This window comes from Megalobrama amblycephala, linkage group LG9, assembly GCF_018812025.1.
Source record: "Megalobrama amblycephala isolate DHTTF-2021 linkage group LG9, ASM1881202v1, whole genome shotgun sequence".
NCBI classification, from domain to species: Eukaryota; Metazoa; Chordata; class Actinopteri; order Cypriniformes; family Xenocyprididae; genus Megalobrama; species Megalobrama amblycephala.
Genome location: NC_063052.1, coordinates 39132591 through 39145259, shown reverse-complemented (window position 1 = coordinate 39145259; position 12669 = coordinate 39132591). Strand labels below are relative to the sequence as shown.

At 38.3% G+C, this 12669-nt stretch overlaps 1 protein-coding gene across 1 annotated transcript in view; it reads left to right on the top strand.

Moving 5' to 3' along the window:
• Positions 1-2892, top strand: part of LOC125275847 (NACHT, LRR and PYD domains-containing protein 3-like) — a 28773-nt gene extending 25881 nt beyond the window's left edge. Inside the window, exons 11-12 of the mRNA XM_048203155.1 lie at positions 1304-1468; positions 1676-2892. Of these exons, the coding sequence (XP_048059112.1) occupies positions 1304-1468; positions 1676-1709 (199 nt within the window). The 3' untranslated portion in view covers positions 1710-2892. The remainder of the gene's footprint in view (positions 1-1303; positions 1469-1675) is intronic.
• The last annotated feature ends 9777 nt before the right edge of the window (positions 2893-12669 follow it).

Genomic DNA, 12669 nt, shown 5'->3' with positions numbered 1-12669 from the left:
TGAATATAATTTCAGCCTAAAGCCAAAAAAAGGTAGCCAAGCTCGTCGTATCACAAAATTACAATTCAATCACAATTCTTTATCGATTAACGTGCTGTTAGTGAAGGCAGGATTGGTGGAATCGCGCTGAATGACACAAAACAGTGTGCGCGATCAGTTCTCCTTGCGCCTGAATAGTCAAATACATGCACACACAGATGTCAAAATGCCCATCGTGTGGAGTATCTCGCGTGAATACAATCGGTTATGGCTTAAGTGTACGTAAACAGGTGGGTAAAAAACTGAATATGTGTCAGTATATTACATCTATGCATTCAGTAGCCCCCAAATAAATACCTTATCATTAATGTTTAATGATAATTAATGTTAATCAAACAACAAAAGATGTTAAATAAATGTATACATGTTAAATAAACCTATGTATTTGATAAAAGATTTTTAAAAAATTTACTATTTGTAATTTGCTTTTTGTTCTTTTTATATAGCCTAACAGAAATAACTGTACATACCAGCTGATATACAATGTAGTTTTGATAAGGGTGGTCAATCTTGCTGATGTCCATGCTGATATTTTCACATGTAAAAAAAAATAATAATAATGGGTGACAGATAAATCTACACTAATTAAATTAGAATAGATAAATGTCTATCAGGATAAATAACTAGGCTAGCCTGTTATTAAGGAAAATGCCAATTATCTGGATAATTAATATTATTATTATTATTATTATTATTATTAAGTTTTTATTATTATTATTACTATAATTATTATTGCTGCTGCTTATAGATTTCTAAATATCTGCCACAAGGAAAAGTGTGTACGTCTGACGTGGTGGTAAGCACTTTTCCACATCAAAGACCGTTTTTATAAATATGGACTTTGCTGTGGATTTTTGCGTACGCACATTTTATAAATGAGGCCCTAGGAGTCGAGATATGGATGGAACAGTATTTCTGAATAGTATTACTGTGAATTGAGTTATCAAGTATCTCCGTCTCATCTGAAAAGGAGCTGTTTATCAGCTTCTTACAATCAAAAATAGGACATTATGCTGATTATTACACAACTACTTAATAAATGGAGATGAAACATTGATTTAAATCTATGTAATCTGTTGTGTAGAGGATTTTGGCACCCATAAACAAATTAAAATATTCAGAAATGTTAATGATATTGAAATTAACCTCCTCAAGCACCCATCTAGTTAGATATTTTGAGAATTATGATACTCGCATAAAAAGCATAAAAAAAATAAAAAAAGCTGTAGATCCTGAACTGAGAGATTGTCATTGATCTCAACAGGTTGATTGATTGTGATGTCACAGATGAAGGTTGTGCTGCTCTGACTTCAGCTCTGAGATCAAACTCCTCACACCTGAGAGAACTGGATCTTTCATGCAATAATCTTGGTGAAAGAGGATTGAAGCTGCTGTCTGATCTGAAGGGTGATCAACAATATGAATGTCTGTGAGTAGTGATGATTTATAATTTTATCCATTTATAATGAAGACCATGTTTGAGTTTTAACCCACTACTGCATTAATTATTGTATATTTAGAAAACAAGGTTAGTTTATCTCTCACTAATAGTTCATATAGTTTGTTTTAGTTGTTCTAAAGTGAATGATGCAGTAATGTCACACACATTTGACTTTGTGTTTCACTTTAATGTTAGTCTGACCTTCTCTGGATCAGCTGATGGTGAATAAAGAGCTACTACAGACAAATTCAGCAGAATCAACAGACATAAACCCATAGTGATCATCAAACATGTGTTTGTGTAACTTTACAGAATGATACAATCCTTGATCTAAAATTAAACAAAGAACCTATTTGTTCTTTTTGACATTTATACTGGTTCCCTTTTTAACATAATGACATTGTTTGTAACAATATGTGTGTCTTCTGTACAAATCATATTATATTTCAATCCAAAATGTGTATTTATTAATTGACTTGATAAAGTAAAAATACACATAATTTCCTGCAGGTCATTTCTTTGTCTGTAATCTGATATAATATAGAAGTGCCACTGTATTTGTTTGTATCCAGTGCCAGAAGCTTCTGTGCATAGTTTTGAAGCAATCCATAGTTGAGCCCCTATACACACAACCTAGATGGAGAATTAGATGAGATAAGAGACTCATCATTGACACTTGTCTAGTTTTGCAACTAGACAGTCACAGATGTTTATGATTATTTATTTTTTGCATAATATGTGTTAAAACATAAGTATATTGAGAACATTTGAATCTCAATTTAAAGCACTTGTTAATATTTGATCAGAGATGTGTTCACTTTGTGCTCTGTAATTAAACTTTATGCTTTGTTTTGGTCATTCAGGCTTATGATGGCCTGTAAAATGTACCTTTTTATACTGTGGTGAAGGTGGACAGGGTCTGAAATTGTTCATCTTGTACGTTCAGCAGAGAAGCATTTATTTCCACTTTTGTTTCCACTTTGACCTCTAATGGGCTGTACGCACCTTCATGAACCTGTTCCTGTCTGAAACGTGAAGATACGAAATACATGCCTAAATGCAGATATTTTAGTTCCTGTGTAAAACATCCAAAATATATACATGCTTTGTACAGTATGTAATAGTGATCCACAATATATTGGTTACTATATCTGCATTTGCCTGTATGTGTTCATCTGATTAAGCAGATGATGGAAGCAGATATCATGGCTTTTTTAACCAGTGTACTACAGTAGTAGGTGTAGTAAGTGGATCAAAAGGACAACTTTGAACTTTTTTTTTTGGATTCACTTCAAATGTTGACTACTGTATTTTACTAAACAGTTATCGTTTCTACTATGTTTATAGGACATAATGTACAGTAAATTAGCATGATGCACAGCTACTTACAAAATAAATAAATGGACATGAAATACTGTTTTGTTTTGTTTTTTTTGTTTTTTTTTCTGTGGAAAGGGTGCAATATCCAATATAATACTGATCACAATATGAAAAGTTATGATCTTTAAAGATGAAAGAGTGATTTTGGGAGACCTCACAATCCCGGTCTAAACTGGTCTAAACTGGGCAGGTTTTGGTTGTCTATCCTCCATACGACCCCCCACACCTCGTCTCCTTCACTCTCCTGTATCGTGGCGACTTCACCGTGCCAAGCGCAGTCAGTGCAGTCGCCCCAAAGACCGAAATTCAGCCTGTAGTCCTGAGATACAGTACATGCCTTATCAGACAAAGATATACAGGCACATCTCAATGCCAAAATCAAAAATCTGTATCTCAAATTAGAATATTTAATTTCAAGTTCTATTAAATTACCATTCTCAGGGTATAAATACTGGGTTTAGGTCAGTAATCTCAACAGCAGTCATGGGGAAGTCTGCTGACTTGACCGTTGTCTAGAAGACGATCATCAAGACCCTCTACAATGAGGGATAGCCACAGTGGGTCATTGCTGAAAGGACTGGCTGTTCGCAGAGTGCTGTGCCAAAGCATATTCATGGAAAGTTGACTGGAAGGAAAAAGTGTGGTAGGAAAAGATGTACAAGTGAAAGGAATGGCCGCAGGCTTGAGAAAATAATCAGGCAAAGCCGATTTAAGAACTTAGGAGAGCTTCAAAAGGAGTGGACTGAAGCTGGAGTCAGGTCATCAAGAGCCACCGCACACAGACATCTTCAGGAAATGGGCTACAACTGTCACATTCCACGTACCAAGCCACTTCTGAACCAAAGACATAGTCAGAAGCGTCTTACCAGGGCTAAGGAGAAAAAGAACTGGACTGCTGCTCAGTGGTCCAAAATCCTCTTTTCAGATGAAAGTAAATTTTGCATTTCATTTGGAAATCAAGGTCCCAGTGACTGGAGGAAGAGTGGAGAGGCACAGAAACCATGTTGCTTGAAGTCCAGTGTGAAGTCACAGTCAGTGATGATTTGGGCTGCCATGTCATCTGCTGGTGTTGGTCCACTGTGTTTTCTGAAGTCCACAGTCAACGCAGCCATCTACCAGGACATTTTAGAGCACTTAATGCTTCCTTCTGCTGACAAGCTTTATGGAGATGCTGATTTCATTTTCCAGCAGGATTTGGCACCTGCCCACACTGCCAAAGGTGCCAAAAGCTGGTTCAATGACCATGGTATTACACTATGCTTGATTGGCCTTCAAACTCGTCTGACCTGAACCCCATATTGTCAAGAGGAAGATGAGAGACACCAGACCCAACAATGCAGATGACCTGAAGGCTGCTATCAAAGCAGCCTGGGCTTCCATTACACCTGAGCAGTGTCACAGGCTAATTGCCTCCATGCCGTAATTCATGCAAAAGGAGGGCCAACCAAGTATTGGGTGCATAGAAATGAACATACTTTTCAGAAGCTTGACATTTCTGTTTAAAATATCTTTTTTTTTATTGATCTTATGAAGTATTCTAATTTTTTGAGATAGTGAATTGGTTGATAGTTTGATAGTTTTTGTTAAATGTGAGTCATCAAAATTAAAAGAACCAAAGACAAAGTACTTCAGTCTGTGTGCACTGAATTTATTTAATACATGAGTTCCACAATTTGAGTTGAATTACTTAAAATAACTTTTCCATGACATTTTAATTTATTTAGATGCACCTATATATAATTATTAGTAGATTAGTAGCTATACTTTTATTATTTAGAAAGTGACCAATGATTTCTTTGTGACCAATATTTTATATGTAGATTGATTTCTCTTCTTTAAACACATTCTCTTCTTTAGCACATTCTCTCATCACCACTGCTGCTACATGAATAGGAAGTATCACAACACTATGGAGACCGAGGCGTGCCCTGAGAGTCACCTAGAATATAGATTAACATGGCACTACAAAGGCCTGTTTGTAAAAGGGCCAGGCGTTAGAAGTCAGAAGGCACTTATGTGAATTTATGATTTGCTGTCTGTCTGAACCAAAGAAATAAAAGCGAAATATCTGTACCATGTTTAGAGCCCTATGATAACTATGATGCAGAAAACACAGACAGAATCGCTAAATCCATTCTTAAAAACAGAATTTATTGTATAACGCACAGTGTCATGTAATTTGTCAAATTTGGGATAAATAAATCAAAAGTAGGTGGGTACACTTAAATCGTGATATGGATTAGTATCTGTGAATATTAAACCGCAAGAAGACTATTGGAATATGAATCTTGCATGTTCTACGTGTCTCTGTGTAAATGAATGGTGTAGGCGCTCGAATACGTTTACTACACATACTGAAGCACAGTGTTTTTTCCATCTGACTATATGATGACATGAACACCAACTTAATCTCCAGAGCTGCTGTAAGAGTCATTTCATGAGTATTTTACCATTTAATTTGAAAAAAAAAATAATAATAATAATAAATAAAAAAAATTAAAATACACAGCACAGAATTTCTGGGGGGAAAAAATCATAGGGCCCTATTATTGTAAACAAATTTGCCTTTTATTCATTTAATTAATTAGACATGTTTTTGATTATACCAGTGTGACGAGCAGGGCGGGCGAGAGCCGTGAGGGAACGGCGCGAGGCCGGTGGCGCGAGTGATAATGAGCATCACCTGCGAGGCACGCCGGCCTCGAGTCTCTCACGGAGGAGCTCCGGAGGCATAAAAGGAGGAGCGACGACCGTGAAGGACGAGAGAGGACCAGGCCTGGACTTTATTTTATGTTTTATTATGTTTGTGTGGCCGGCAGACGTCCGCGAGGGTCTGCCAGCATTACTTTCGTTTTGTTCTTTGTTTATTTTGGAATTAAAGTTTTGTTGAACGTTCGCCGGTTCCCACCTCCTTCTTCCCACATCTACTAACCATGTTACATTGGTGCCGAAACCCGGGAGGAAGGAGGGACATGCTGTCGGAGAGCCCTCGCTGCTGAGGGGATCGCGGTGCTGCGGAGTTCGGGCAGCGCGGGAGTGTGAAGACCGCGAGAGGCTGCCCGAGGCGGTGGTGCTGGAGCCTAGTGACAGGTGGACGGAGAGCTCGAGGCCGTTCCCCTGGGACGAGGTGGGGTGGCTGCCGTCCAAGAGGGAGCGGAGGAGTCACCGCCATTCGCCGTGGGCCGGAGCCTGCTGCCGTCCGCCATAAAGGGGAGGAGCAGGGAACGGGGGACTCGCTGCCGGCTGCCCTCAGTCCGGAGGAGCCATCGCCGGCAGCCAGGAGGCGGTCGAGGATCGGGCCGTCCACCGAGCGTCCAGTGCCACCGCATGGCACCGCGAGGAAGAGCCTCCCGGCTGGCTGAGGACCGAGCGGCAGTGTGTCGGGGAACCGGACCAAGATTTTTTTTTTCTCTTTTTTCCTCTCTCCCCTCTCTCGTCCTGTCGCTCCCCTTGCTTCCGTCTCCTTTCTCTCGTCTCGTCTGTCCTTACCCCCAGGTGCTGCGGCCGCCGAGACAGGCCCCGGGGGGGAGTAGAGCGCAGTCTCGGGAGTACCCCCCGGCCTGCGAGGGGCGATGGGGGTATGTGACGAGCAGGGCGGGCGAGAGCCGTGAGGGAACGGTGCGAGGCCGGTGGCGCGAGTGATAATGAGCATCACCTGCGAGGCGCGCCGGCCTCGAGTCTCTCACGGAGGAGCTCCGGAGGCATAAAAGGAGGAGCGACGACCGTGAAGGACGAGAGAGGACCAGGCCTGGACTTTATGTTATGTTTTATTATGTTTGTGTGGCCGGCAGACGTCCGCGAGGGTCTGCCGGCATTATTTTCGTTTTGTTCTTTGTTTATTTTGAATTAAAGTTTTGTTGAATGTTCGCCGGTTCCCGCCTCCTTCTTCCCACATCTATGAACCGTGTTACAACCAGTAAAATGGAATCCAGAAAAATTTAAACGGAAAACAGAATTTGGTAAAATAAATAAATAAATAAAAGAATAAATAAAAATAAAACATTATTTTAAGAAAAAATCTAATGGATTTCATAGGACCCTACATATTGAATAGCTTGTTTGCAATCACGTGATTCTGATGATGCATATCTCATTAAAAGACTTGGATTGTACCTGCTCGCTTTGTGTAACACTTAAGATGAAGGTTTCCAAAAACTTATGCTAAGGAAAATTACACTTAAGGTGCTTTATGCAACCGGGCACGGACATCATTCTACTCCAGAAAACAAATGAAAGCAGGATCTGGTTCTGAACCTGGTCCCCCCACCCACACACTGCACATTTGGCATGTCTACTTAAAACACACCTGATTCAGATCATCAGCTCATTAGTAGAGACTTAAAGACCTGAAATGGGTGTCAGACAAAGGAGACATGTAAAATAGCATAATATTTTTTTCCATTGCATCATATTGCATTGAATCACATTCACGCAAATCAGATCTTTCTGCATCGTTATAGGGGTGAATCGCATTGCATCGGTAGCTGCTTCATATGTATCTTTAGTGTATCGTTTCGCTGGCTATGCATCAAGATGTGTATTGCATCGGGCTCAGTTATGGAGATGCACATCCCTACTCCATGTATCACTGGGTTATTTTAATATCTCTCACTAGTACTGCAAATAGTTTTTTCTTTTAATGTGGAAGATGTATTAAAGTTGCACACATTTGACTATCTGATTTAGTTTCAGGTTTTAGATGTTAGTCTGACTTCTCTGGATTAGCTGACGGTCTTCTGCACAGACCCCTATGGCTAGCTTTGGCTCCATACTGGCATTATGAATCCGATCTTCAAGCAAAATGAACTGGATGAATATTTGAATGCTACCGATTCCGATATTAATTGTGATGCAGTCTGAATCATAATGACACAGTGTTCGTTTGTTGGAGAACTGGTCCCACAACTGAGCCTTGTTTCTCCCAAGGCTTTTTCTCCATTCAGTCACCTGATGGAGTTTGGGTTCCTTACCAGTCACCTCTGGCTTGCTTTGGGGACACTTAATATTCTACAATGTTATTGATTTGACTGCATTGACACCGTTGGATGAGAACTAAGCTGAGCTGGACGATGACAACATTTTAATTTAATTTAAGTTTTTTTTTTTTGCAGAACTGCTTTATAGGTGAAATTAACTAATTAAATAATTGACAACTTTTACAACAGAACTGAATCAACACTGAACTGACTTCAGCTAAGCAACAGTCGCAATGTATAATTTTCCTGTTATCACTCTAGAGTAGTCATTTCGTTCATCTCAGCGGAATATAATTAAAATATTACATGTTAAAAGCCAAATTCCCCAACACATCTACATATGCAAAGTCATTCACATTTCGAATAAGAAAACACAGAAATCACCTAAATATACACACAATAGCAATCAAAACCCCTTCATAAAAGCTCCCAGTTAGTATTTAAAAGATGTGATTTTAAAGGTCCCGTTCTTCGTGATCCCATGTTTCAAACTTTAGTTAGTGTGTAATGTTGTTGTTAGAGTATAAATAAAATCTGTAAAATTTTAAAGCTCAAAGTTCAATGCCAAGCGAGATATTTTATTTAACAGAAGTCGCCTACATCGAACGGCCAGTTTGGACTACAACCCTCTACTTCCTTCTTTAATGACGTCACTAAAACAGTTTTTTGACTAACCTCCGCCCACAGGAATACACAAGAGTTGCGTTTGTAGAGTGTGTTTGTCGCCATGTCGTCGAAACGCTGTTATTTTCATCCCGCAGTCCAATCACCGGGTCTGATTCCGGCTCAAATTGATAGGGTAAAATTAGCACACTGAGCGCGTGCATCTCCACGTTATGGTAAGAGGCGTGACCTTTCCGGGCAAGGTTCGCTAAGCTGCTGTCGAATCACAACACAGGAACCGCTGGCACAATCAGAACTCGTTACGTATTTCTGAAGGAGGGACTTCATAGAACAAGGAAGTCATCAGCCCGTTTTTTTGACAGTGGAAACAGCGGTATACAGATAAGTAAATTATGTGAAAAATACTGTGTTTTTTTACACGCGAAACATGAACACATGTTATATTGCACACTATAAACACAATCAAAGCTTCAAAAAACCACGAAAAATGGGACCTTTAACATGACACCATTGCTCAACTGGCCTGTCTCTGCATGTGTCTACCACAAAGACTTTAATAAACATTCACTGACACCTGCTGTCATCTGTCTGTGGAAATCATCTAATCTTCTGCTCCAGCTGTATTGATGAATGGTTTGAGGTCAACAGTTGTCCAGAAAACCCCACAGATTAACATTAAAACATGTCAGATTTTAGATCTTTACACTAATAGAGTGGTTTCACATTACTCACAAATAAGGGCACAGCACATATTTTCTTCAGGATCTGAGTAGCTTTGACACTAGACCATGAATCCATCACCATCTGAAACCCCTATGTTTCATACATGTATGTATGTATGAAAACATATGTATACTTTCTGTTAACAGACCTTCACGTCCAGAAACATCGAGGATTCATGATCAGTAACCACAAGATGGAATACATTTTCTCCAACAGGACATTGGACATCAGGATTTCCAACAGGAAATGTTTTGGTTTATAGGAAAGACATACATATATAAAAATCACTGAAATCACTGATCACTGAAAGTGTTAGCAAAAAGAAGAACATGGAAAAAGTGCTATTTTCTATAAACTTTTTAAAATGGCATTTAAAAGAGACACACCTCTAGTTATCTGTTTATTGACAGAGTGTTTTTCCTGATCATTCTGACAGGTGGTGTTATTTTTTTCTCCCAATGTTCTGCTGTGTATACTGTACATGAGACACAACTGACAAACAAAATAATGGACAATGGAGTACTCTAGAGTAAATCCATCTATATGAATTAAAATTACACTAGTGGTTCTCAACCTTTTTGACTTGAAGGCCGCCCATTGTTTAACAACATTGTACTTTTGCTGTAATTATGAAAATGCTGCTTAATAAAAATTCATTTGTATTTTGTGCATTTGAATATTTTTTTTCGTATAGTTACAGAATAGTAAGTCATCCTTTGGCAGTTTCCTGAGGCCCCAGACAGAAATCAGGCAGTTTCCTGATTACTGATCAAAACTAGTGAAGTAGTCTCTTGTAACAGTTCATTGTGTTTGGACTTTGTTTTCTGTTTTCACCAGCACCCTACCAGAGTTAGCTCATTAATGTGTCACCATGGTTTCTAATTTGATTAGTTAATGTTTTCAGCAGTTGCCTAAATATTTCTCTTTGCGCTTTTTCATACACCACACTTAGCAAAGCGTGACATCTTTTGCTCTCATTACTGAACTGTTGATGAACTGGATGTGCTGGCTATTTGTCTTCAAACGAGTTTGGCACCTTTGCTAGCAGAAGTGAAAACATTTTCAGAATTTTATTGTGTGCCATTTTACACCAGGATATAATAAGATTCTTTAAATAATAATAACAATAATTAAGTTTTTTTATAGTACATATTATAGAATCTTTCTAGCTGCCGATGCAGGAATTGGATGGTGAAAAACAATGGGAAATCATGAACATGTTGGGAATCTGTTGTAAACTACAGTAACATTTTGATCAAGGTGAGTGAGCATTAGTCAGGTGAGCCGCATTTGATTGACTTCCTCATTAACTTAGGTAACTATTATATAATTTTTTAAAGTAAGTAAAATAAAAACTAAACATGAAGTACTTAGAAAAATACATTTCTTGATCTTATATCTTTTTGTTGGACACGTTCATTTTGTCTACGCATAAATTACAATTTTAATAATTGTTTCGGTAAGACCCTTTTAATTGCCACAATATTCTGAAAACCACAACTAAAAATGAATACAATATGTAACAAACAAAAAGTTTACATATTTAGATCACAAAAAAAAAGAAAAAAAAAGAAAAGAATGGGAGACAATGTGTTGTAATATTTTTTACTTTAAAGTCTGGGAAGGTTTTGTTATTCTATTTATTTATTTATTTATTTTATTAACCAGCAAACAAGTTGGGAAAATATTCAAGTAAATTGTGTTACGACCCCGTCTAGGGTGAGGCCGCAACTATAATTGAAATTAAAGATCCTTTGTACACATTCATTTACAAAACTACAAGTGAAAACACAACTTCAGGGGTGAGCAAAGGACAAAACAACAAACAAACACCACACAAACTCCTAACAGAAAAACTTAATTCCCTAACAAAAGAAAAGAAAAGAAAAGAAAAGAAAAGAAATTCCCCTAACTCCCTATCTAATGAAAAAGAAAAAAAAAGAAAAACGGTATTTACAAAACAAATAGCACTCACCCCCTACAGCTCTCTGGTGTGGAAAAGATATTTAAAATATTTTACAAAATATACAAAAGGGAAATGAGATTGACAACAACTTATCAACTCAAACCCAAAAATAACACTGTACACAATAGGCAGATCAACAGGCAAGCTAACATCAACAACACGCTGCAGCAAACACACAATAGCACATGTGCAATTACAGTTTTTCTCAGTCGCTTTGGTGCATTTCTCACATCACTATTTAAATTTGCACAACAGTTAATGCAGTTCTCAAAACAATTAGTACAAACTGCAAAACCTAGTTGATAACCTGCAAAAGCGTGTCACTTGCTCAAAATGGATAGGTCATTCCTCAAAAGCAAGTATTTGTGTCAATGAAAGTGTCAGTGTCATCAAGATGAAAAGTCCTGACACCATTGTTTATGAACAAGATAGTCAAATGGCTTTGTCATGTTTTCATTATGACAGTTTACTCTGTCAGTGTTTTCCAATGCAAAAAAGTCTGATCTTGGTGACACTACCTGAAAATGCTCAAGACAGCACTATATACTATTTGCACAGCCATTTGAAAAATACAGTAAAGTTACACATTACTGTATTTAGTGAGGTAACTGAGTACAAGACACTGAATATGTATGTTTCACATTTTTACTGCATATGCTCTTTGCAATTCTAATTTGTTCACAGCATTGTGCAAAAGAAAAAATACACCCTTATTTGCAACAAACATAAACTCCCTTTGGGTAGAGCTGTGCACAACTGTAAACAATATTGCAGTACATATGGCAAATCTTTACTGTAACACTACTGTACACTACAATACACTAAATGTGTGATGCAGTAAAGCTGTACGTCTAAATGTAAAATGTACAGTGACAAGTTCTTGTCCCACTGCAAGCTTCATGTATGACACGATGACAGTAGTGCAGTGCAGATTGTTTAGTGCTGAATTACTGTCCATTTATACACACCTGTTCTCCCAACGAAATGTTTGAATAATTGAATTTACAGTGGTTCTCCCAACATTTGGCTGCACCCTTCGACCAGCCTCAGCCATTGTGAGGCCGTGATTGACAACATGATCCACAATTGTAGCCCTGATTTCATCAGGGATCTGCCTATTGGCCTCTTCTTCCTCTTCCCCTGTTTTGTCCCCTTCCCCTTCTTCCCCGCACCCTTACCCCTCTTCCACGAGGCTGACCTTCCATTTCTGTCACAGTATTGTAGAAATGGTACACACTATGTCCTGCTTGGTTCGTATATGCTTGTAAAATGGGGGTTTATGGGATTCACCTCTGACAGTGATTGTAGAGAAGTGGCTTATCATTGGTTGCAACTAATGCTTCACACACCCCTTCTCATCAGTGAAAGTTGAGATTCACTTGAGAGAAATTGTTCAATTTAGGAGACATTTTCAGGAAAAAAAAAGATTTTAAAAAAATGTGTAAAATTTGTGTGACAGATTTTGACAACTAGTTCAACATTTTTGTATGTAATGACTCAAGCAATGAAATGAGGACTAT